The sequence below is a fragment of the Castor canadensis genome, chromosome 1, assembly GCF_047511655.1.
Source record: "Castor canadensis chromosome 1, mCasCan1.hap1v2, whole genome shotgun sequence".
Lineage (NCBI taxonomy): Eukaryota > Metazoa > Chordata > Mammalia > Rodentia > Castoridae > Castor > Castor canadensis.
In genome coordinates this window covers 204,581,714-204,607,979 of record NC_133386.1, presented here as the reverse complement: position 1 = coordinate 204,607,979, position 26,266 = coordinate 204,581,714, and the positions used below count along the sequence as shown (strand labels likewise).

The 26,266-nt window shown below is 54.1% G+C and overlaps 2 protein-coding genes across 20 annotated transcripts in view; both read right to left on the bottom strand.

The window, feature by feature from the left end:
• Ppp6r3 (protein phosphatase 6 regulatory subunit 3) overlaps window positions 1–3,703 on the bottom strand; it is a 129,027-nt gene extending 125,324 nt beyond the window's left edge. For 17 of the 19 annotated variants that reach the window (XM_074050546.1, XM_074050564.1, XM_074050574.1 and 14 more), the window contains exon 1: window positions 2,683–2,801. The gene's annotated coding sequence lies outside the window, so the exon portion shown is untranslated. Of the gene's footprint in view, window positions 1–2,682; window positions 2,802–3,682 lie in introns of those variants that run through there. The other 2 variants (XM_074050511.1, XM_074050500.1) reach the window with 2 other exon arrangements.
• A 5,700-nt stretch (window positions 3,704–9,403) lies between these two features.
• Lrp5 (LDL receptor related protein 5) overlaps window positions 9,404–26,266 on the bottom strand; it is a 112,307-nt gene continuing 95,444 nt past the window's right edge. Inside the window, exons 18-23 of the mRNA XM_074050474.1 lie at window positions 21,311–21,547; window positions 19,479–19,589; window positions 17,868–18,104; window positions 17,110–17,249; window positions 11,624–11,718; window positions 9,404–9,872 (exon numbers count right to left, since the gene is read on the bottom strand). Coding sequence (XP_073906575.1) covers window positions 9,608–9,872; window positions 11,624–11,718; window positions 17,110–17,249; window positions 17,868–18,104; window positions 19,479–19,589; window positions 21,311–21,547 — 1,085 coding nt within the window. The 3' untranslated portion in view covers window positions 9,404–9,607. The remainder of the gene's footprint in view (window positions 9,873–11,623; window positions 11,719–17,109; window positions 17,250–17,867; window positions 18,105–19,478; window positions 19,590–21,310; window positions 21,548–26,266) is intronic.

The window sequence follows — 26,266 nt, the reverse complement described above, 5'->3', positions numbered from 1 at the left end:
GTGGCTGAGACTGGCATGATCGTGGTCCAGAGACCCCCATCTCCAAAATAACCAGAGCAAAATAGACTGGAGGTGTGGCTCAAGTGGTAGAGCACCTGCTTTGCAAGTGCAAAGCCCTGAGTTCAAACCCCCATCCCACACACACACACACAAAAAATTGCAAGGTACAAATTTATCACAGAAATAAACTGACTACCAATCTGGACAATGTTTTAAGGAAGAGATATTTATTTATAACAAGCACATTATCTTCTGAACCAAGCTGATGCAAAACTTTTATCTTAAAGAAGCTAAGCCTTGCCCTATCAAGTCTTAACCTCATTAGTATCAATTTTTATCCAGCTATAGTCTGATTCTCAAATTCTGTTAAAAGAACCTAACAAGTTGATTTTTGTGCATGTGGCATTTCTTTTGGGGGGGGGCTGCTATATTTTACACAAAAGGTAAACATCTTTAAACCCAAAGCAATCTTCTTCCTGTCTTTGAGTAAATTACATCAGCAAGATGCTCAACTCTACTTAAGACTGAGTCTGTCAAAATACACTTCCCCAGAGCAACAAAACAAGCCAAGTCCCAAGCGACACCAAGAGAAGGGCGAGCACAGGGCAGGCATTAAAAGACTCTGAGTTTAGGTATGACTGTGGATGAGTGGAGGGCACCTGGCTAAATATTCTAGACTTCCTGACCAAGCCTAGTTAAGCACAGAACAGCTTTCAAAGCAGTCATCCAGGACAAAAGCCACTTCCCAAACCACAAGCTGAGTATTCCTTATTCAAAATGTTTGGGGGCTGGGGAGTGGCTCAAGTGGTAGAGCTCCTGATTAGCAAGGCCAAAGGCCCTGAGTTCAAACTCCAATACAGGAAGGAAACAAAAAAAAAAAAAAAAAAGCTTGGGATCAGGAGAGTTTCAGATTCCTAGTTTTTTAGACTTTGGGATATGTGCAGAAACTTTACCAGTTAAACATCTCGAATCCAAAATGCTCAGAAACCTGAAACTTTATTTTTTTGAGTGCTGACCTGATGCTCAAAAAATCAAATTGCAGAGCATTTTGGATTTTCAGATTCCAGATGGTCACTTGTATTTTAGGATTAACTATTTCAAAACAGAGTAGCCGTGTGGTCTTCAAAAACAAGGGAGTATAAGAAACCCTAAAGTTGGCTTGGAGGCCAATCAAAGCCGGAAAGCAGTGCCCAGTGGTGCAGAGGGCAGTCCTGTTTAAGCTCAAGGGCTTTTCTATAGCTAAGTACTGCTATAAACAAAACAGCCCAAAGTGCCACCGCTGAGAACTCCAGCAAGCTCATGTAGTGCAATCAATTTTCAACAACCTTCCTCTTGAAAAAAATTAAATAACTTTCAGTCCAAGTGACCCTTAAGTACACAGCCTTCCTAACTGTAGCTAAATATTTAAAACTCGAACTTAAGTTCGTGATAAGCACCACTCGTCACTGAGTTGATCGTGTGTGCTAGCTGCTTTGTCTTACTCACAGGTGTGCCCTGTGACATGCTTACAAACTTACAGAACAGACACTATCATTATTCCCACAGTACAGAGGACGCAGACAGGTTGAGTAACTCGCCCAAGGTCGCAGAGCCAGCAAGCGATGAGCTCGAGATCTGAAGCGATGAGCAGTCTAGCAGAAAGCTCAACCAGCACCACTACCTGGGTGTCCTGCGCTTGCTGCTTAAGACACACCTGAGTGGCCGGGAAGCTGGAGTCCCTTCCTCACTTGCTGCTTATCTGCAACATGACCTTGAGGACAAAAATCACTGTGAACTTCACTTAGCAGAATCAACCTGAACAAACGCTCGGGAGGATGGAGGGAAATCGCTCCCAAGTGTCCCCTCGCACGTAAAAGCAAACCACAAACGAAGCTCCGCGGTCGCCACAGAGGGGGCGGAGGGGGTAGAAGGCGGCAGTAAGTCATGAGGCTGAGCCGTCAGGACATCGCGACACACCAGAGGACTCCTTCCGTCCACCCTCAACTGCAAGTCCAGTTCTGACCAAAGCAAGCGGACCGCGAGCGGGCTTCTTTGGGAGGGAGGTCCTCGGAGCCGGCAGGACATCCCCCGGCTCCCAGCCCCGGTCCACACCCGAGCCCCCCATCGGAGCTCGGAAGCCGCGGGGAAGGCTGCTGAGCAACTCCCGACCGGCTCGCGTACCCCGACGACTGCGCGACGAGCTCACGGAAACCCACCGAACTTGTTCCTCGGAGAACAGCGTCCAACAACGTCCTTCGCGATCACCAGACCACGCTCCCCGAGGCCCCGGGAGCAGCCAGGAGGCGGGGCGGGAACGGGGCCGGGCGGTGGGCGACGCCGCCGGGAAGCCGGGCCGAGGCCGGCCGGACCCGGAGCCCGACTCAGTCCGGGGTGCGCCCCGCCCGCCCGTCCGGCCTCCCGCAGCCGCGCAAGGCCGCCAACGTCAACGCGGCGCAAAGTTCGCGTCCCGCCGTCGGCGCCCGGTCCGCGGGGCCCGGCTGACAGGAGCCGGCGGCAGCGGGCCGGGAAGCACTGGGCGCCGCGCCTCCCGGGCCGCCGAGCAGCGAATTCCGGGGGGGAGGGGAGAGGGGCTAGGACGCTCCCTCCTCGCGCCGCCCAGGCCTGGCCGAAAGCCCCGCCGCCCACCCGCGCGACCCTCGCATCCCGCGCCGCTCTCCGCTCCCCCGCCCCCACCCCCATTACCTGGAGGTGCCCACGACCCGCCGCTAGTTGCGCTCAGGCGGGAAACGCGCTCACCGACACCATCAGCGAAGCGCCCAAAATGGCGGACGTATCAAGCAGGCCTTGGTTGCCCCCCCGTGCCCTCCCTCAGGCCGCCTCGCAGCCAATCGCGGACATGGCTCCGCCCCCTGGGCAATGTTCATTGGTCTCTCTTCCCCGCCCCCCCCCGCAACCTATTGGATCGCCCAGCGATTCCCTTGCCTCCACTCCGATAGGCTTCCGAGCCTTGTCAGTCAAGCGCGAGGTGGGCATTCTTTTCCCATGGACTTGACAGATCCGGAACCTCTAGGACCCGGAGTCTGAGAAACAAATCAGAAATTGGGGGAAGCCTGGCTAGGTCTCCCTACGCCATAGCAACAGCAGGACCTCCGCTTGACGGAAGCTTCGGACCACCAATCCGAGCGGCCAATGCCTTTTAAAACTAAATGGAGCCAAACCAATCACGACCGTGGAGCTCAAGACGCAAGAGAACCAATGGGATGGTGCGATGGCGACGGGTGGCGGGGCCAGGGCTGCGGGGGAACCGGTGATGACGTGAGCCACAATACGCACCGCGGCGGAAGTGGCTTTGAGCTGGGGAATTAGCTCAAGTGGTAGAGCGCTCGCTTAGCATGTGAGAGGTAGCGGGATCGATGCCCGCATTCTCCACAGCTGAATTTTACGCTCGGCCACCTGTCACAATCTCTTTACCTAGTAAGGTGACAGCATCGGAATTGGGGTCAGACTAAAGGTGCACTGTGAGTGTCCCCAAATGTGATTCGCCTCCGCGGGAGAGAAGAGACCCTCTCGGAGAGGTTGAGCAGGAACCTTCCTTTTGTCTCAGGGAAGGATCTGCACACGCGAACTTCTTCCAAAATGCTTCCTCCTCCCCGCCATCCTCCCCCTCCCCCCGGGGAGGACCGAGATCCCGGACCTCGGAATCCCTGCCACCCAGCCTCCAAGGACACCCAGGATTGCCCACCTTATTCCGTACAAATAACCTGCCCGGTTCCACAATGGCCTCGCAGAGCCTCTGGGAGTGCCTTGAAAGTCAGCTGGGGACAGAAGCAGGAAGCAGCCGGAGAGAGACATGGAGGTCAGGTGCACTGCAGTGGCCTGCCAGGGACAGCTTGCTCACCTACTCGCGAGAGCAAGAGGGGGCGGGCCCAGAGGGCCAAGTCTGATGTCCCAACACCACCTGGGGAAAACCAGGTGGCCAAAGTGAACAAGCTAGGGGACAAGACCCTTCCTTGAAGATAGCATTTCACACCGCAGGACAGGAAGGACAGGGTCCCGGATTCCGGGATGGACGTGCCTGGGAGAGGAATGGGGACACCAAGACCCCAGAGTGGGGGTTTGGAGTGCTCTCGAAGTAGGCATGGTGGGAGACTGGGTAGCAGAGGTGACCGAGTCACAGGGCCTGAAGGGACAGTGCCACAGTGCCACTCCCTGATGCTCTCACCTCAGGTGTTCCCTCCAAGGAGGTCTCTCCAGCAGATCCAGCAGCTGCCCCAATGATGCTGCTGGGTCAGGGCCAGCCACTCTGGCTCAAGGAAGGCATAGTGTGGTTCCTGTGTGGCTTCTCCAGGGTCCTGTGAGAGGCCAGCCCCTGGGAAAAGTGGCAGAGCCTGACCACTGGGCTGGAGGAGGGTGTGACTTGCAGAGCCGGGCACCCACTGAGGCATCTCTCTGCACTCCCACCCCTGCCCTTTGCACAACCCCACCTGGCCTGAGCTCCCTCCCCCTCACTGCCTCAGGCTCTCTGAGCTCCATTATCAAGGTGGCAGGGCCAGCTGTGCACAACTTGGGTCGAGCCAAATTCAGGGCCTATGGAGCTGAGTCTCTGGCCAGGCAAACATGCCCCCATCTCCAGCCTACCATGCCTATGGCTAGAGAAGACTCTAGAATTCTAGAGTTCATTGCTGGCAGCTCCAGATGGCCTTATTACCTCCATTTTACAGATTAGCCAATTTAGGCCCAGAAAGCATTCTAAGCCCAGGTCAGCTGCACTGGCCAGGGGACCTCTCTGACTGTGCAGGTCCTCTCTGGGTGACAACCACAAACCTGTGTCCATTCACCACTCAGGGCGTCCAGAGAAGCAGCCTGCAAGGCCAGCTGTCCAATTCATCCTGCTGCCCAGAGAGGCTAGAGGCTGGGCCCGAGGCCACAATGAGGAACCATCAAAATTGAGGCCAGTCAATGCAGAGTGAAGGCAAGGGACATACAGGTGGTTGACCTGGGGCAGGGTGGAGTGGGCATGTCAGGGAGAGGGACCACAGAAGCAGCTGGTGCCATGTCCTCCAGGGAAGGTGGGGTAGGACAATCACAGGTGTGGGGGAAGAGAGCAGGAAGCAGGTCAGGAGGGATTCGTGGGGGTCTTGCAGGTCAGTGGGAGCCAGGGAGGGCTGGGCAAAAGGAGTGCCCACACTTCAGAAAGGACAGAGTAATACAGGACCCAAGAGCTAGCCTAAAAAGCACGGGACAGGCTACAGGGAACCCTGGGCAGTGGGGGGTACCTGAGAGGGAGGCAGGAGGGGACAGCCAGGGCTGGGACCTGTGATCTGTGGTATCTGCCTGGGGGTAGGGGATCTTCCCAGCCTCACACTGGCCCATCCTTTTATTCACTCATCATCAACAGTCTGCCAGTGTTTGCTTCAGATTCCTCTGTCCCTGACTCAGGGCACAGGGACAAGTGCACTAAAACTAAGTGAGATGATACAAACAACACCTTGCCCAAGGAAAGTGGGCGCCTAGGTTGTCAGTTATGGTGAACTCCTACCAGAGTAGCTGATGTCGGGGAGGACTTCCTGGGGAAGGAGGTGTCTGAGTTTGGCCCATGGGCCATGTGGAACCAAGGACAGGCCTGAAGCAGGGGAGTGACTGACATGGAAGCTTGCATTAGACACCACCGCATCTGAAAATTTCTAGATTTCATAGGTCACTGCCCTCTCGTGCTAAACCTTTTAAAGGTTAAATGTTTAACTTTTCAATCCACCTGACCTTTTTTTTTTTTTTTCTTTCGGTGCTAGGGTTTGAACTCAGGGCCTACACCTTGAGCTACTCCACCAGCCCTGTTCTGTGTTGGGTTTTTTCAAGATTGTGTTTTGTGAACTATTTGCCCAGGGGCTGGCTTTGAACCAAGATCCTCCTGATCTCTGCCTCCTGAGTAGCCAGGATTACAGACGTGAGCCACAGCACCTGGGTCACCTAGACTTCTGAAAAAACATACACACATTTAATACTTTCCAGCATACTGAGAAATAGAGAAGAGTGTGATGAAAGCACCCAGCCGACATGCCTTAAACTCAGGGAACAAACGGAGGTGCCAATGTTTGAATCTATCAAGAAATGATTTAAAAAAAAAAGACCATGATTTTATATAATAGGCCATTTTAACTCTCAGATAGGAAAGACAAGACGAGCTCTGAATGGAGACTTGAAATTGATTAAGTTCAGCTCAAAGACACATTGTCTTTCCTTTTGTTCTGTTGCCAGAACCCAGATCCAGATCCAGGGGCTGGAGTGGGGCCTCCCTGGCAGAGGGCAAGATCCAGAAAGGCTTGGGCTGGTATCCAGGAGCCTGGGCATCCAGGCTGGCGGTGGAGCAGGTCAGGAGGTGCTGAGGCTGTGGATGAGCCAGGCAGACTCCTGGAGGATCCGAGGGGTCGACCCACTTAACACGGAAATTCAACTCCTCTGCTTCTCTTCCTTTCCCTCTGAGCAGTGAGACTCCATCCGGGCTGGGGCTGGGGCGGAGCCCGCCTTCCCACAAACAAGATGGCTGGTAGCCAAGTGGTGGCGCAAAGGGGAACCACTGGGATTGTCAACCACTCAGCTGCCATCGGACTTCAGAGGGGAAGAGAGAGAAGGGACGTTTTGGTGCAGAGAAGCGTATGCACGAGAACCTCGGGGGTGGCCACAGCAGAGGAGCCAGCAAGGGACTTCCAGGGTGGGTCCCCAGCCCCCTAGTCCAAGGTGTAGTCCAATAAGGGTGTCTCAAGGCTGAGAAGAACCAGCTGAGTGGCCATGAGAAAGACCTGAGTGGACACCCAAGCATGTGGCCTGCCCAGCAGTGAAAATGTCCAAGACCTGGCCACGTGGTGTCTGTGCAGCTATCCAGGATGGACACCACCTCAGTGGCCCAAGGGGACTGTGAGGCCCAGGATGGGCAGGAAGCCCCCACGCTCTCCTGTGGTAAGGGGTGAGAAGGGCTGAGCTGGGCAGAAGGCCAACTTTGCTACATCAGCCTGCAGTGCTCAGTGAGGGGTGACAGAGGCTCAGGGAATAGTGGCTGTCACTGCAGAGGTGAGAGGGACAGTAGAAGCCCTTTTGGCCACATTAAGTAGCCACTTAGTAACACATATTAGTCATTGGTCAATGAAGGCAGTTGTAGCTTTGCTTCTCAGTAACCAAGCCCGGTTTTCCTCAACTACAAATTAGAGTCACCATCTACCTAGCTGGACTGCAGCAAAATTAAGCAGGTTCATCTCACCCCCTTATTTAAGGCACAGCTCAGGGCTGGGTACAGTGGCTCACTCTGTAATCCCAGCTATGCAGGAGGCAGAAATGGGAAGATTGTGGTTTGAGGCCACTCCGGGTAAATGTTAGCAAGACCCTATCTCAACAAATAAGCTAGGCATGCTGGTGTACATCTGTAATCCCAGCTATGCAGGAGGCGGAGGTAGGAGGATCAAAGGCAAAAAGTGAGACCCCATCTGAAAAATAACTAAAATAAAAGGGCTCACTCAAGTGGTAGAGCACCTGCCTACCTGAAAAGTACAAGGCCCAGGGGTTTGCCTACCTGGAGAGGCAGGCCCTCTGCAAGGCCCTGACTTCAAACCCCAAAAACAGAAAAAAGACATAACTCAGACATCACCTCCTCCAGGAAGTCTTCCTGCTTTCCCAGGGTATCTTCATGCTCTACTTTTCTTTGTAAATAGATTTGGGGTACTTTCAAGGAGGGGCCACAGTTGACTGACCCGGGTCTCCTAGCATGCAAGTGACTTAAGTGTAGGGCCCAGCATGTAGTGCCTGCTAAAGGCTATCAGATTGGCTTGTCACATTGCAGGTGGCTAGTGGTTGGCTCCTCCCCCCAACCCCCACAGCTGACCGATGAGCAAGGGAGAGCCTGCAGTGAGGCCTCTACGCACCAGAGGGCACAGCTCACCATGTAGGGGCTCTGTGAGGGGCTGCTGCACAGGGTGACTCAGCCCTCGCCCAGCCCATCAGGCTCAGCAACGCTGGTCGCTCTTTCCCCACGCCCTGCCTGACCTGGCTGGGCAAAAGGAACCCAGGGTGCTCCCAGGCGCTCCATGGCAGTCACTGCTTCTATGCCAGCAGAAGCCTGAGCTGGGCTGCTCAGGTGAGGGCCTCGGGGTGCTTGGGAGCCTGAGCCCCAGGGACAGCGCTGTGGCAGATGGCAGGACATCTGGCCTGTGGGCCTAGGAGCTCTGCCAGTCTTGGCAATAAGCTTGGACCTTTAAGAGGTCACAGCCTCCATTTACCAAGGTTGTCAGCCACTCCCAGGAGGAATTCCTTCACGGTAACAATGGGCCAATGGGAGGTGACAGCAACCCTCCAGGACAGGTATGTCTGCTCCTGTCTATAGAGGGGCCTGGGCTAGTTCCCCAGCCCAGGTCCCAGCTCTGATTCTGTGGCAGCACTGGCAGGTCGGCCTGCCTCTGTCACTGCAACACTGATCATCACCCTAGGAAACGCCAGGGCAGTCGGGAAGTGGAGCAATTCCCCAAGATCTGTTCCCTAGGTGTCCCATGAAGAGCAGGCACCACAGAGCCCAGTGCATTCTGAATGTCCACCACTCCTGCGTGGATCTCCCCTCTCTCGGTTACTGTCACCATCATCTGCACTTCCAGTCCTCTTGGGGTAGGCTGGGGGTTCCATGTCAGGGTCCTGCTGGGAGGCCAGGAGACACACTCAGCACTTCTTCCAGATCTTTCTGTTTCAGTGCTTCAGTGCAGCTGCACCCAGTACCAAGTGTGGTCCTTCTCTGACCTCCTTCCTTCACTGGGGCTGGGGTCAGGACCCTCTCATCCAATGCAGTTCCTCCATCCCCCTGGCTTTCGTTCAGGATACTGAGAGAACGGCCTGGCCTCCTCACCCTGCACCACGATAGGTCACTTTTCCATCTCCTGCCACAGATTGGGGACCCCAGAGCAGGGGCCAGTACCACCAGAGTGGTCACACAGAGACTACAGGCCTTGTTTACTCACTGCCTCTGAGGACAAGTGCAGCCTGGCAGAGGGAGCCTCAGCAGCCCACCCAGAAGGGCCCCCCTGCCATTGCAGTGGGCAGAGGCTGGACAGCACATAGAAGCCAGACGGGGTCAACATGGGCCACGAACACCCCAAAGCCCACGGACATAATTTGCAAGGCAAGTGCAAAGTAGAAATCCAGGGTCTTTCTTGACACTTCCTAAGACGGTGAGGACGGCACAGCAGAGCAGGACATCAAGTCTGTCCTGCAGGACTTTGCAGGTCAGTCACGAAGCCCACCAGCCTGCAGGCAAGGTTGCCTCCCAGGGAAGGTGCCAGCCTCTGTCCCAGATCTCATCCCTCTCCCGAGGGACCTGGCAGAGGGACTCCAGCACATGGGAGGACAAGCACACAACAGCCATCCGAGGTTAGTGTCCACTCTGTGGGGACACGCAACTCAGACGCACATAGGGCACGAGAAAGAATGGAAGTGACATTTAAAAAAATTAAGTTTATAAATATTTTCTCCACTGTACAAAGCTTTCCGGCCCTGCCCACCCCCATCACTGTCACATTTCCCATGTTTTAAAATCCCAATTATATTTATTTTTTTAAATCATAAAATATATTTTTTCTTTGTTCATATTTAAAAATATTTACAGGGGCGCAGAGTGGCCGGGGTGGGCCGGCCGAGGTCAGGATGAGTCTGTGCAGGGGGACGGAGGGGGCGGGAAGAGGTGGCAGTAGCTCCGCTCTGTGGCGGGTGAGGGTGGACAGCTGTCCTCCGCTGACAGGTACTGGCTGTGGGGCGTGGGTGGGGGTGGGTAGGGATCTGAGTCCGAGTTCAAATCCAGGTAGTACTTGCTGTTGGTCTTCCAGCGGCTGGCGCTGTAGTCGCTGTCACACACATCTGTGCTGCAAGGCGTTGTTGGGGGCGCCAGGCCTCGAATGATGTAGGGCCTGAAGGGAACAGAGAAAGAGAGGAGGCCCAAGTGCAGCCGGCCTTGGGATGCACTGGAGCCCTGGGGGTGCCTGTCTGTTGGCAAGTGCTGGAGGGGCAGGCCTGACCATGTGGCCTGGGCACGTCTCACCCTCTCAACACCCCCAGCTCCAACCTATTAGGTTTTCCCAGCCAGGTCCTGGCAAGGACTGGAGCCGGGCAACAGCTTCCCCAGCCTCTGCGCTCCGGTTTCTCACTGATAAACAGAAAGGGTGAAAAAGCCCCATTTCTTAAGAGGCTTGTAAGGACTAAATGAGGTTCTGCATGGAAAGTGCTGGAAGAAGTCAGTGCCTGACAAGACAAGGTGCTTGGCCACTGTCAGCCACAATGTCATTTCTGTAAGTGCTGGAGACCAGTCCCATCTTGGGTGAAAGTGTTCTGACTCTGGGGATGTCTCCAGCCTCCCAGAGGCTGCCTACATCCACCTGTGGTGCAGAACCCATAAACCCCATGTCAAGCCGCATGGCCTATGTCCAGGGAAAGGATCACGATGTGTTTCAGAGCCCCAGCCTGCCCTGGCGGGGCTCACCCTGGATGGTGAGGTGGGGCCAGGGCACCAGCAACACACGCCTCATGGGACCTGGCCTCTGCCGGTCATATGGTAGAAGGGAAGATGCCTTAGAGGTGGGCCCCAGAGCAAAGGTACACGGTGAAACAGGAGACCAGTCCTAGCATGGATATGACAATTCTGGGGACAGTGGTAGGCAGTGCTGTAGGGACAGTGACAGCTCAAGGTGGACAGAAAGTGGAGGCTGGATGCAATGCTGTGGCACTAGGGAGCCATCGCAGGTTCTTGAGCAAGTGACCCAATAGAGAGGGGGCCAGAAAGGAGGTGGGCTTTTGCCTGTGAGAGGCAGCAGTTCCCAGATCCCCTGGGGGGCCAAGAAGTGGCTTTCCAGTCCAGGAGTTCCTAGAAATGGCCAGCAGATGGCAGAATGCCCTGCTACTCCAGGGGCTCAGGGACCAAGGGCTATAGTGGAGAGGTGGACCAGAGCCAGGTCTCCACACTCACCTATCTTGGGTCCACCCAGCTGGGCCTGTCATGCAGACCCCCGGGGTCAGGCCAGGTGCGGGAGTTCCTTGAGGGTGGGGGCCTATTGAGTGGGCTCATCCCATCCACAGACTAGCAAACTAGGATCCACTTGACGTTCTCAAGTAGCTACTCCCCACCCAGGCAGGTGAGCCCGAGACCCCAGTATAGGCATGTTGGGTGTCAGGGTCAGGCTGAGCCGAACTGTAGGGTTCACAGGCTCAAACGAGCCACTTGTCATGAGTGAGGAGCCACACAGCAGGTGTGGCCAGGGCCAGCACCACAGCTGCGTCTACACACACATTAGATCCTTCTGAGGATGCAGGCACCAAGAGGTAGCCCTGAGGCCAGGGGCCTACAGCCAGACTCAGACACTACCAGACCCCAGAGCCCAGGCCCCGAGCACTGGCCCCCCTGTAATGGGACCACACATGGAGTGGGAACACCCTGATGACATCCCTCAAAGCCAAAGCCCTGGGGTCCTGTCCCAGCTGAGGTACCTGAGGTGGAGTCCAGCTGGTCTCTGAATTCAATATGCAGGCCCCAGTGGACTCACAGAGAGGCAGTCCAGTGGAGACTTGGGCCAGGAGAGCCAGGAAGCAGGACTGGGCCCGAAGTGACCCTGTGAAATGAGGACAAGGCCCTTCTTCCATGCGCAGAGACTGGGGACAGGACTCCTACCTGTAAGGTCTGGTGGCAGGAATGTTTGAAGAGTAGAACACGTCCACGTTGTAGAGGGAGGGGTCCGTGGCCGGGGACGGCGGTGGGTTCAGGATCTGAGGGAGGGCAGGGAGCAGGTGTTACTCCAGGCCTTCCCAACTGTGCAGGTCTTCTGCCCCTGCCCACCTGGACTTTTTGTCAAAGTAGGGGCTGTCCTGGGCCCACACTTCCCAGGGACACCACACTACCACCCCCAGAATTACTCCTCCCCCAGCTGGCGAGACTTAGAAAGCAGAGGGAAGGCAGCAACCTCTGCCCAGAAGCACAGGCGGTCAGCGATGTGGACAGCAGAGCTGCTTTTGGCCCAGGTGCCCTCGCCCCTCCTGAGCACCGGCCCTGCTGGCCAGCAGTGAGTCCACGCCCACGCCCACGCCCACGCCCAGACACTCAGCCATCAACACAGAGGCACGACTTCAGCGAGGCCCTATTCTCCTGTGCCAGTCCTCTCTGTGGCCCCTGACCCCTGTATCATCAGATGTCCCTACTATAGACCTGTGTGTCCACTGCCCCACTGAGCACCTCTCCAGGATCCTCAGCGACTTCCTGTACCTACCCTTGACTTTCACTCGGGTACCTCCTCCCGCCATTGTTCTCACTCCTACTCAGGAGGTTCCGTCCCTGCCCGAGCCCTGACCAATGCACAGGGGTGGGTGGTGAGGGTCAGGCCATAGAGCCACTGGCAGAAAAGGCACCATTTTCTTAAGGGGCTGTATGGTTACTAGCCCTAGACTGATAATAAGGAGAAAACTCTGTCACAGGAACGTGCCCTCCAGAGATAAGCAGTGCACAAAGGGACAGGGACCTGGTACCCAGACTCCCTGGCCTGCGCCTTCCCCAGCAAACGCCATAGCCAAAACCTCAACCCAGCATATAGCTTCGAAGTGTGCAGGACTTATGTGAGTTACCCACAATCACCCCATAAAGGACACAACCAGACACGAGCTCCCACGGAACGAGGGGGAACAGAGCAGTCACCATATGCTCCAAACGACTGAACTCCCCCATGTCTTCTAAGAGGTGAAAAAGGTACAGACAGACCCAGAAGCTCCTATTTGGTCACTTCCTTACTTCAGGGGGATCGCTGGTGAGGATCCCCCTGTGGCTTTGCCACTCCATGCCTCAGTTTCCCATCTCTCCATGGCAAAGGCCTGTTTCCCAGGCTGCTCTGGTGACTGGTGGGTCCTTGTAGGAAGTGCCCAGGCTCGTCCCCTGCCCTTTAGGAAGTGGCACAGACCCCTGCTTCTCATTCTGGGAATGGTCCTCTTCAGCCCAAATAGTCAACTGGGAGATTCCTTGGGATTCAACCCCAAAGGTGAGAGGCATGACGCTGGGGGATGGGTAGAAACAGGCAGGGAAGTGGCAGAAAGGGCCTCCTGCAGCTGCCCACACCCAGGCCTGTGGGGATCTGTTTCCATGTCTCCCCGTGAACTTGACCAGACCTGCTTCTCTTCAAGTCCACCTCCCAAGGCAAACTTTGGGGTTCTGCCCAACCCCTTCTGGGGTTGGGTACAAGTGCTACTCCCCCGAGGGCACAGGGCTGTTCAGGGGAGGAGTTGTTGAGACGGTTTTCCTAACACCGTGAGAGATTTCTGGCCAGTTCTGCCAGCCTAAGCCACTCAGGGCATGCCATGAGCCAGGTCTGCGCCCTGCGCAAGCAGGCTCAACCCCAGAGTCTGCCCGGGCCGCTCTTCCCGGACTCTCAGATGGCCTTCACCTCTTGCTGGCCAAGTCCTGTTAATACAGCTGGGCCTGGAACTTTTTCTCATGTGGTCTCTGTGTCCCGATTGGACACTGACTAATGCAAGTCACCTGAAGCAAAGCAAATCAGAGGCCAGCCTCACTGAGCACGTCTAAGAACTTGCCAGCAGGACCGCGACTTAAATGTAACACAGTTTTGTCATGGGGACATGCAGACAGGGACAGGGAAAGAAACTGCTTTATGTTCTGAGCATGACCAAAAAACACTGGTCCATAAAAGAAAAGATTGATCATTTCATTGTATAAATGGCAAAACACACTTGACCCCAAATCAAAAGACAAAACTGGGAAAGAAATATTTTCAACACAAATCCCAGGCAATAGGATAATTTCTTAACATATCTTTACTTATCTATCCAGCTATATATCTTGGTTCCCAGAGCAAAAGGACATGAACAGACCCCTGTGAGAAAAGAAAACTACAGAGGTTCTTTTTCCTTTTTTTTTTTTTGGCAGTATTTGGGTTTGAACTCAGGGCCTTGTGCAGCAGATGCTCTGCCTCTTGAGCCACACCCATAGTCCATTTTGCTCTGGTTACTTGGAGACAGGGTCTCGCAAAGTGTCTCCTGGATTTTAGCCTCCTAATAAGCTAGGATCATAGACATGAGCCACTGGGGATTAGCTCAATACAAAGATTATGGTGGCACTGGGGTTTGAACTCAGGGCCTTGCACTTACTAAGTGTACAGTCTACCGCTTCAGCCACACCCCCAGCCCGGTGCAAAGGCTCCTAAACCCCACAGAAAGATGTTCAACATTATTTGTGATAAATATTTCAACATGATTTCATGAAATCCTAGCTTTTTTTTTTTTTTTTTTTGCCCTACATTGAACTGATGGAGAGGAAGTCTGATGGGGACAGTCTTGCAGGTGTGGTCAGGTGTTGGTGGGAAGACGGACCATCCCCTCTGGGGGTCATTTAACAATAATGATCAGAATGATATTCAGCCCTTTCAGGAGGGACCACAACAGCCATCAGGATTCCTAAGACTGGACAGCCTGTACTGTGACACAGAAGAAACTGTGGATCCAAGGGCAGAATCGGGTGGCAGGGCACCCCAAAGCCTGGTCCCATAGCCTACTGAGGAATGACCAGGCTGGTGGTTAACACTCAGTTCCTCGGCCTCCTTATGTGCAAAATGGGAATACGTGGTACCCTCCTCCCGGGGACAGGCAAGTGTGACGAATGTGTTCTGCAGAGAACAGCACTTCTGTTTACAGAGCCGAAGCACTCAGTAAACATTGATAGGAGCAAAAGGCCGGACCCAGAGGGACTCTCCCAGTGCTGTTTTGAGTTTTCAAAGTCTATCTGTAAGACTGGTGAAGTCAGAAGAAGGTCAAAGGATCATGTCCATGTCCTGACTATGATGCAGTCACGAAGATATTACCATGGGAAACTGGGCAGAGGATGGCAGGGTCTCTCCTTATTATTTCCTGCAACTGTACATAAATCTACAATGACCTCAAAATAAGAAGAGAAAAAAATGGGCTGGGCGTGGTGGCGCACACCTATAATCCTAGCTACTTGGGAGTTGGAGATTGGGAAGATCACAGTTTGAGGCTAGCCAGGGCGAAAAAGCTAGTGAGACCTCCATCTCAACAAAGAAGCCAGCATTGTGGCGTACTCCTATAATTTAAGCTACAAGCTTGTACGTATTAGTAGGAGGATCAAGGTCCTAGGATGGCCCCAGGCAAAAACACAAGATCCTATTGGAAAAACAAGTAAAGCAAAAAGGGCTGGGGTCAGGGCTCAAGTGGTAAAGCACCTGCCTAGAAAGTGTGAGGCCCTGAGTTCAAAACCAAGAAACACAATTTCCCTATTTGCTAAGAACACAAAGTCCACATCTTGCATGAGCACAGAGCTTTCCAGGACAGTGCCCTGGGACAGACACGTGAGGAAGGGGTCCTGCCAGGGGTGGGAAGGGGCTCTTCTGTCTGTACACTCCTCTTCTGCCGCTTCTTCTTTTTGCGATACTGGGACTTGAACTCAGGGCCTACACCTTGTTCCACTCCACCAGCCCTTTTTTGTGATGGGTTTTTTTGAGATAGGGTCTCGTGAGCTATTTCCCCAGGCCAGCTTCGAACGGTGATTCTCCTGATCTCTGCCTCCTGAGTAGCTAGGATACAGGCATGAGCCAGGGTGCCGGCTTGTATGCTCTTCATACCTTCTGAATTTTGTACTGTGAGCAGTACTACAGCTGGAAAGGAAAACACTCTAAGCCCAGCACACTGACTGCGGTGGCACACGTGTGGACGTGTACACCTGTGAGTGTGTGAACTGCATGGTTAAGCAATAGGTATTCAAATGCACAGCAGGCTGCTCAGAGCAATCTGCTACTGCCCATCCCAGCTCCAGCTGAGCCTGGGGTGGGGAATGCAGTCCTGAGCTCCTGGGCTCATCACTGGGGCTGCCTGGCCTCAGATGGACTCTGGCACGCCCCCTTGGTCATGGAGACCATGGAGAGCACGAGAAGAGCTGGGTATTCCAAACCCCTTCACCCCTAAAAACAGTCAGGCCCTGGAGCTTCCAGAGACTCAGTTCCTGTCCTGCAGCCCAGAGATACAGCCTCCCTCCACCCAGGGCTGCCAGGGTGAGGTCAGATAAGGGAGAGACTGCACCAGACAAGGGAGGCCCAGAAGGAGGGAAGAGACCAGCTATGGCAAGGTGGGGTCACTGAAGGGACCCTGAGGGAAGCTCAGGGGGCTGTTGTGGCCTGAAGAGAGGACAGCTGCAGAAAGAGTTGCTTTGGGGAAGATGGCGAGAGCTTACAGCAAGTGCCAAGTCAGACCCCAGTGTCCCCATGTACAGCAGCCTCCTGGTGTGGCTTCGCTGCCTGTGGTTTCAGTCACCTGTGGTCGAGCGCAGTCTGAAAATACTAGTATTTGTGTTGACTCTTTCATGAGCGCGAGACCACCCTGGGCCTAAGCGTACATTAAAGTTCCTGTAGGGCCGTGTGTCCAGGGAAAGCCACAGCCTGCGTCTGTTCAGTGAGACCTGCAGTTTCAGGTAAGGGGCCACATTCACATGGTGCAGCCATTACACTCTGGGTCTCAGTTCTCTGAAGTGGGGATCCCCACCCCCCTGCAAACCTCGGGGGGTCCCTCGAGGGAACCAGGAGGTGTTGGCACATCCCTCTTCCTATAATCCTGTCATTATAATCCCCCTACTCGGAAAGCTCCAGGGGTCAGCTGATGTATTTTAGACAACCGTGTGGTTGGTTGTCCGTTCTACCAGAAATAACCCAGCTCTTTTCAGGGAACTGCAAGGCCACAGTAGGGCTCTGGGCCTTGCTGGTAAAGACACACTGGGGAAAACCACAGACGCTACACAGGCCCAGCAGAACAGCATCGAGGGCGGGGACTGCAGAGCAAGACCCCAGGGCAGAGCAAGACTGCCACCTGGATGGCAAAATGGCCCCAGGAGCCCTGGGAAGTGTAGTTAGGGGTGAGATTTCCACTCTGTGTAGTTCTACTCTGTATATTTCAGACTATCTGACTTCCTTTTCTAAACAGAAAACCATGTCATTAACAAAAAAATCCAAAAGGGTGCCGGGAGGAAGGAATCACGCACTCCCTACCTTTCTCTGATGGGCGGAATGGTTACCACACTTAAAAACCTGAGGGTCCCAGGAAGTCTCCCCAGCCAGCCTGCCCCTCACCCAATCTCCTCAGCCCTGCTGCCCCACTCACCGGCGGGTACAGTGTGGCTTTTGTGCTGGACGAGCTGCTGGACGAGGCCCCGGTGACGTGGTTCCTGTCATAGAGGGGCACGCCGCCCCGGCCCCCCACCAGGCTCACAGAGCTCATCATGGATTTACTGCAGGAGATGCCTGTCAGGGGAGGGACAGGAGCGTCAGGTGGGCAGCTCAGCCACATGCTCCCACCTTGGCTCTGCTGCCCATGAGATTCGGTAGGTAGGTCCTGTCTGGCTGTACCCCACCCCCACCCCTGCTGGCCTCTCGAAGCATCTGGGCCTGTGGAATAGAACCCAATAGGGGCCTGGCACAGAGCACACCAGTCAGACAGGATCCCAATTTGGGCAGCTGATGGGACGGTGTTGCTGCCGCTGCCTCAGGCTTCTGGAAGCTTGTGAGAAGCCCTACTAACCCCAGCCCCCAAAACAATCAGGTCGCATCAGCTCCCAGACTTCAGGGTCCCAGGCAGAGGCTGGCTCAGTGAGGAGGTAGAACAGGACAGAAGAAAGAAATCTAGGGCTGGGTAGGCCCAGAACAATCCCAAAGATGGCCCAGGAGCTGCAGGGGACTTTCAGCCCTCACGGTGCGAGCTTCTTGGACGTAGTGAGGCTACTGACATATGAAACGGCAGCATTCAGCCTTGCAGGGTGCCCTGGGCCCTGCAAACATAACCACATTCCTGGCGCTGCTAATGACACATACCCCACGTCCTGACCTGCTGCTGTTGGGACCCTGACTGCCTTGGCTCCTCACCTGTGAAGGGACCATGCTGTGAGCCGCCCGGAGCTATGAAATTGAGGGGCACATGGGGGGTCCCGCTGACATACTCATGTGGAAAGGGTCCACTGGCCCCTGTGTAGCGCTGGCACACCACACGCTGGCAGACGAAATAGACCCCGCCCATGACAAAGAGCGAGAGGATGATACCGATGACTGGCCCAATGGCGCTGCTGTGGGCTGGACTGTCGTCAGAGGGCGGCTTGGTGATTTCTGCCAGAAGACAGACAGGAAGAGAAGACCAACGTTAACTCTCCTGTGCGACAGACACTGTGGGCTTGCCTAGAAGGGGCTGGCTCTGCCCAGACTCAGCACCACAGATGGATGGCAGGAGACAGAAGGGGTCTGGAGACGGTGCTCACCTCAGGACCACTGCCTGCAGCTCCTGCTCTGCCTGGTTGACCCCATCCCCTTCCTGCTGGGCCCTCAACATGCTCATACACCTGTGCCCAGAGGTGCTTGGTGGTGGCCAGATGGAATGCTCCTGAGCTAGCCATGTGAGGTGTGTGTGAATTCAGCCAGGACACCCTACAGCCAGATGAGAGCAGGTGCAGCCAGGCCACAGGGCTATGGGGGGTGGCTCTCTGGCTGTTTCACTATCAAGGACCCCAGAGCATGGGGGCATGTTCAGAGCCCTGACTCAACTGGCAAAAACACATTCACGTCCCACCAGGCTGGCCAACCATACTGAAGACAGTTAATTACACCACTCTCGGTGGCCCCCAACTCTCGGTGGCCTCAGGAAAACCTGAGGATGCTAAGCACCACCCAGCACACCAGGGCCCACTGTCACACTGGAGACACGGGCATAGCCCCGCCAGACAGGGAGCACGGCCCAGCAGAGGAGCAGGGGGGATGCCAGCAGCCCCCAACCCTACCATGGGACCCCAGGCCACTCTCTTGAAATGGTGCCTGAAGTACCTGACCTGGGTGGCTGAAGGTGCCAAAGAGCTTAGTGAGTCCCTTGGGGAAAGCTCCTCTTCCCCAGATGTCCCTCTCTCCTGCATGGAGGTCTCAGCCCAGGAGTGGGCAGGCTCCCAGACAGCACTGCGTTCCCGCTTCCTATCTGGAACTCTGGCTCCTTCCCGTCTGAACCACGGTCTTTCCAGAGCCATTGCCTTTAAGAATCATTTGCTAACTGCCCTGGCCACCCATCCTCTAGTCCCTGGACCCTTTAGTGTACAGACTGTGTCACTTGAGGAGCACATGTGAAGTGTGGGTGTCACTGCTTCTCCTCAGCCAGAGGCTGATGCCCTCTGCAGGGCAGGACCCACAGAGTGAGGTAACTATGACTGATGTTCAGTCTTCAGGCACGGTAAGCCCCTACCGAGACAGACTCTGCAGCAGGCCTGCCTCTGGGCCTCTGCTCCTGGAAAGCCCTCCCCTGGGGATGCCCCCCAGCTCAGTCTCCCCTCCTGGTCTCTGCCTTTCTCCAAGGCCAAGTGCACCCACCTCCCATCTGCCTCATGCCCCACCCAAGACTCCAGCCCCACTCAGAATTCACATTTCCCTGAACCTTGCCCAGGCCCCACACTTCCTGGGGAGGTTGGTGTGGAACATCCCCAGCCCTGCCAGCAGTCAGCTTACCACAAGTGAGCTCATCAGAGCCATCCACACAGTCGGGGAAGGAGTCACATTGCTGCTTGATGAGGATGCACTGGCCACTGGCACACCGGAACTGGTTAGGTAGGCAGACAGCTGGAAGGAGGGTGCTGCTCAGAGAGACCACAGGGCAGCCAGGGACCCTGCCCTGCCACCCAAGGCCCAACTACAAAGGTCTGGTTCTAAATCCAGGGTCAACAAAGTCAGTCCCAGGACTGGACCAAGAGTGGCCATGGCAGATCTGGGCTCACCCCTTCCTAAGGACCCCTGCTCCAAGGCCTGTGCAATGGCAACGAAGGAGCTGGCAGGAGACCTGTTGAGGTCTTGCAGCCCTCTGACTCCAAGGAGGGATGTGTCTGGCCTGCACAGTCAAGATTAATCAGCCCCACTCCAAGGTCTTCCCCGGTTCCCAGGGAGGTAGGGCAACAAAAGGAGCCACCAGGAGTGTCACCTCCCTAGCACAGGTGGAGCCTGGCAGAGCTCTGTAAGGCCAAAGCAGCCCACGTGGGGAGAAATTCTGCCTCCCCCAACACTTGGGAGAAGAACAGCCAGCAAGGATCAACCTGCTGTGGCCAGATGCTGACCTGCAGGGCTGGCAGCACCACAAGGTAGGAAGCTGCAAGAGCTCAGGCACTAGCACCCCAAGAATCCTATCTAGGCTCCCCTCCTCCCACTCAATCCCTGCCCTGGGAGCAGGATACAAAGAGATCCCATCCTTTCCATGGAAGATAACAAGAGTGGGGAGCAAGCTCGTGCAGAAGGGCCTGCTGGGCAACAGTCCTGCGCCCTGCATCAGAAGGACCGGGGAGAAGACAGTTGCCCAGGAGGGCTCCTAAGATCCTCTAAAATCATGGACAGGATGACCAAAAGGCTGGGCGGGCTGCATCTGTAAAGGACTGCAGGGCCACAGGGCTCACTTGTCTTAGCAGACAGCCCACATGTATGTGAGGGGAGTGACACAGCAGGTGCCAATGAAGCTTTATTTACAGAAATAAATATGTCACCATGTGCCAACCACTGGTCCACCATTCCCACCAACTCCTCAAGTGGTCAGAGAGCTGCCAGGGCTTAACTGTGGCTTCACAGAAACACCTGGGAGTTTGCCTGCCCTCAGCCTCTACAAAACACCCACTCATCATGACTCCAGATGGAGAACGATGACCAGACAACACCTGAGTTGTCAAGAACAGGACCCAGTGGCTGGGGGAGGCAGCAAGAGTGACCACACTCACTCATAGTCCTGGGACTGAAGGTATGCATCACTGTCAGGAAGATCTGCTATGGGCTGGTGGAATGGCTCAAACGGTAAGAGCACCTTAGGAGGCCGAGTTCAAACCACAGTGACGCAAAAAAAAAAAAAAAAAGGAAGAAGATCCTGCTAGCCAGAGTGGGCCCAGGTGGTGGAAAATGTATTATCCCAGACTGCTCAATGGAGCACAGCACTGCCTTTTAGGATGGGGAGTTCACCAGGGTGTGAACCACGTAAGTCTCAGCTGACTACTGGATTTACCTTAAGTGTCTGAAAATGTCATCAAGTGTGGGAAGGTGACACAGACTGTCAGTCTGCCTTCCTGTCAATCTCTGGTCAGACCACAGCACTTTCCATGCTGAGCCTAAAGGTAACATCATTGCTTTCAGAGCAGAAGAGGACCTGGTGATTTCTCTCCAGGCAAAGGCTTTCCAAAGCCCCTACTGCTGGGAGGCCAGATGGAACCCCAGGCTCTGGTCCAGGAGGACAGAGCAAGTGGCCTTGACATGGCCTGGATGTGGCGGTCACCCCGGGAAGATGGCAGCCAGGGTAGGGGTACAGGCCTCACCATCACAGTCGGCTTCGTCGGAGCGGTCCTGGCAGTCAGCCTCACCGTCACAGCGCAGACGCAAGTCCACACACTGGCCACGTGCACAGGGGAACTGGGCTGCTGAGCACACCGGGCAGCCCTCCTCGTCGCTCTGGTCATCGCACTCAGGGAAGCCGTCACAGCGCCAGGCCCCAGGGATGCAATCAATTTCCCCGGTAGCACACGCAAACTGGTCCGGGGAGCAGGTGGGAGGCTCTGGAGGAAGACAGAGATCGCGGTCACCCCATGGGGCTTCAAACCGGAGATAGACCAGGGTCAGTGCCAGCCCTGTGTGGCCAGTGTCCTGGCAGTGCAGCATGGCACACTCAGCAATGCTGGCTCCTGCTCGCCATTCTACCTCAGCTCCAGCCCCAGCCCAGAAGGCAGCAGGGGACACAAGATGTCTGCTGCAAGACAACAAGGACCTTTTTCTGTCAGGGGACCGGGACCTGACCCCAGCATAGTGGGGCTGGTGGAGGACCCAGGATACTCACAGGGTGAGCAGTGTGGGGCTTCCCAATAGAGGCTCCCATGGGGGGCGTGGCTGGGAGAGCAAAGTGCCACTTCCCACTGGGCTCCACACTGCAAGAGATCCTCATTATCGCCTCCTGCCTCAGCGTCCATCTGGATCAGAAGTCAGACTTCTCAGGCCAGAAGCAGCTCAGTTACTCTTCACCTCGATTCCACTTCTTCCCCACCTCCCAGCTCCTCAGTGTGGGCCACCCACACACCTGTCCCAACCAACTGTACCCTGGGGAACCACTGCCCTCTGGGACAGCACTACACGCACCTGCCCCTGCTGACCCCACATCCACACGGATGGTGCAGGTCTGCCCCAGTGACCTCCTGGAACCCATGGCTGCCTTAAGCCTACAGTGACACTCCCAGGGGACACCTGTTTGGACAGCACCCTGGACCTAAGAAAGACAGTGGCACAAGGCTTTCCTGTCTCTTACTCTCACTCTGTGACCTCCATGTAAGGGGGTGGGGTGATCCAAGGATGCTTTGTACCCTTCTAGCCACTGAACTACACTCCCAGCCCTTCATTTCTGTCTTGTGTCTTTCCTAATCATTGCAAGGTGCTCTCCAACTTAAAAGACCCTCAGTTAAAACAGCGTCCTCAGCCAGACATGGTGATGCATGCCTATAATCCCAGCACTCAGAGAGCTGAGACAGGAGGATCCATCCAAGTTGAAAGCCAGCCTGGGCTATTATATAGCAAGATCCTGTCTCAAAAAAAATTTTTTTAAAGGGTTGAGGAGGTAGCGCAGTGATAGAGCACTTGCAAGGTTCCAGGTTCAATTTCCTGTACCACAAAACAAAAGCATAAAAGCAAAAACCAGCTACTTCAGTTCAGGCCAAGTGTGGGTTAAGGCCAAGGTGCACAGAACCATCAGAAATGGCACTGTGCCCCAGGCCAGGGGCTCAGACAGGGTATGGCGCAGAGAGAAGTCACAGGAGTCAATCAGTTTCTCAGCTCCCTCATTCCCCCAGGACTCTCCTCATTTGACAAAAACCTAACAGAGGTCAGCCTGGGGAAAGCTGAGCTCCATCTTAATGTTAAACAGCCCTTAACGCCCCCGAAGACTGACCAAGGAAAGAAATACAAGACCTCGGGCGGCAGCAATGTGCACAAGCTTCGCACACCACATGCTGCCCACAGCTGCCAGGCTCAGCCAGGGTTGTGAGACAGGCAGAGGCCTGAGCACAGACTGGAGCTCTCAGGAAAGAAGAAAAGCTGGCTGTCCCCACTGGGCTCGGCCAAGGAAGGACATGGCAGGGTCAGAAGGGAGTCCAGGCACCCACCATGTCTGAAAGGAACCAACGACAGATATGTGCAAGCTGAGCCACTCACAAAGCCTATGTGCCAAGCACGGCCACAGAATGACAGACGCGGAAAGACAGACGCAGAAAGACAGACGCGGGTGACAGCCCGGGCCCCACACCTGAGCCGCAGCACCTGTCACTGGTGCTCCCCAGCTGGGAAGAGCAGGTCTGGCTCTGCCCCAGGCCGTCCATTCAGGCAGCTCTGGCCAGAGGAGAAGGACAGAGCAGGGCAGGGCCAGACAGGCTGGGAACAGATCTGAGTGTCCCTCAGCAGCAGAGAAACCTGCGGAGTCCCTGGGCCTTCCAAAGTCTCCATGACCTCATCTGTCAAACAGAAGTGGTCACTATCCCTCCATCACAGGGCCGCCCAGGGAGTGACAGACACCAGGGAAGAGCCAGAGATGCTTAGGCCTGGGGCAGGGCTCCCACAGCAGAAACAGCAGCACTGGCTGAGACATGGATGCCACGCGGGACCCGCCATGCCCTTCTGGCTCCTCCCACTTGGCCCAGTTCACATCTGAGAGCATTTGCCCTTCTGTGACCTGCCCAAAGAAGTGGCCACAACACTTAAAAGAGTCTGTAAAGTAAACACACAAAAGAAGGAGGCCTGGAGTCCAGGAGACAGATGGAAGGGCACAACTCCTTGGGGTGCTCGGGGCTGGTAAGTGTGTGCTCTGCATGGCCCCACGCTCGAGCACCTTCAGAAGCTGCACAGACCAACACTCTTGGGTCTCAAATCCACGTGAGCTATCAGCTGAACTTGAAAAGCTGCCTGGGTGCTCTGGAGGGTGGGCAGTCACAAAGTTGCCCCCTAGACAACATCTCTGGGGCTTGAGGAAGGGCAGGCCCCATGCACAGTCCACTTCCTGAGTTCCTGGGCAACAGGCAATCTCTCCAGGAGCAAGATGAGTTGGAGCTGTGCCTGCTGTGTGCATGGCGGGGGACAGGGACCAAGCCTGAGCCACCAGGACCCCACAGAGCACAGGGGAAGCAAGTGCAGCACAGAAATGGCACAAGCCACGGTCACCTGGGAGTCCCCAGGAGACAATGAAGAGGAAGCCCTGGGGGGATCAGGCTTCCTCATGGTGACACCATGTGACATAACACCTGGCATTCACATATGCCATGTGCCAGGGACCACGTGGAGTACTCAGTTGCTGAAAAGCCCACAAAAACCCGTCAGGTAAGTGCTCTCAACTTCATAGAGGAGGAAGTAGAGGCTCAGCTGGGAAGTCAAAGAGCCTGGATTTGAACTCAGGTCTATCTGACCCTAAAGTTCATGTTCTTGATAACATAACCGCCATCACCACCATGTGGCCCTAGAGGAAGAAGAGTCTAGAGGGTAGGAGGAGAGGAAAAGTCAGAGTTACAAGAAGCAGTCAAATCCACTGTTGGAAACCCGGCACTCTTGTCAGTAACAGGTAATTAGGAAGGACACAGACGGCTTATTTAACTCTCAAACAACTGGATGTAATGTTTCTAGAACGCTGCACCCATCCACAGCGGCATCCAGATTCTTCCCCAAGACTGACCACATGCTAGGCCAATCAAGCACACCTGAACAAACTGAAAAGAACAGAAACTGTACAAAGTAAACTGGAATGAACTGGAAATCAGAGAGCCTGAGAGCTAGCTGGAACATTCCTAAGTATTTGGAGATTAAACAACACACTTTCAAATAACACACGGGCCAGGGAAGATGCCTTGGAGAAACTTAAAAATATCTGTACTATCTTACAATGAAAATACACCTAGCCAAAATTTTTGTTTTTTTGGCAGAACTGGGGTTTGAACTCAGGGCCTATACCTTAAGTCACTCCACCAGCCCTTTTTTGTGGTGGGATTTTTTGAGATAGGGTTTTACAAACTATTTGCTGGGGGCTAGCTTCAAGCCATGATCCTCCTGATCTCTGCTTCCTGAGTAGCTAGGATTACAGGCGGGGGCCAACTAACCAAAATTTGTGGGATGCAGGAAAGGCAGTACTTAGAGGAAAATTCATAGCACTAAACACAATTGTATGTTGGAAAAAAAAGAAGTATAAAAAAGAGATGACCAAAGATTGAAAGATCCCAAATCAATGACCTAATGATACATCTCAAACTCCTAGAAAAACAAGAACAAGCAAATCCCAAAACAAATAGAAGGAGAGAAATAATAAAAATAAGAGCTGAAATCAACGAAATAGAAACCAAAAAAACCATACAAAGAATTAATGAAACAAAAAGTTGGTTCTTTGAAAAAATAAACAAGATCGATAGACCCCTGGCAAACCTGACTAAAATGAGGAGAGAAAAAACCCAAATTAGTAGAATCAGGAATGCAAAAGGGGAGATAACAACAAACACCATGGAAATCCAGGAAATCATCAGACTACTTTGAGAACCTATATTCAAATAAATTTGAAAATCTAAAAGAAATGGACAGATTTCTAGATACATATGATCATCCAAAACTGAACCAAGAGGAAATTAATCACCTGAATAGACCTATAACACAAAATGAAATTGAAGCAGCAATCAAGAGTCTCCCCAAAAAGAAAAGTCCAGGACCTGATGGATTCTCTGCTGAATTCTATCAGACCTTTAAAGAAGAACTGATACCAACCCTCCTTAAACTGTTCCATGAAATAGAAAGAGAAGGAAAACTGCCAAACACATTTTATGAAGCCACTATTACACTTATCCCAAAACCAGGCAAAGACACCTCCAAAAAGGAGAACTATAGGCCAATCTCCTTAATGAACATTGATGCAAAAATCCTCAACAAAATAATGGCAAACCGAATTCAGCAACACATCAAAAAGATTATCCACCACGACCAGGTAGGCTTCATCCCAGGGATGCAGGGGTGGTTCAACATACGAAAATCAATAAACGTAATAAACCACATTAACAGAAGCAAAGACAAAAACCACTTGATCATCTCAATAGACGCAGAAAAAGCCTTTGATAAGATCCAACATCATTTCATGATAAAAGCTCTAAGAAAACTAGGAATAGAAGGAAAGTTCCTCAACATTATAAAAGCTATATATGACAAACCTACAGCCAGCATTGTACTTAACGGAGAAAAATTAAAACCATTCCCTCTAAAATCAGGAACCAGAC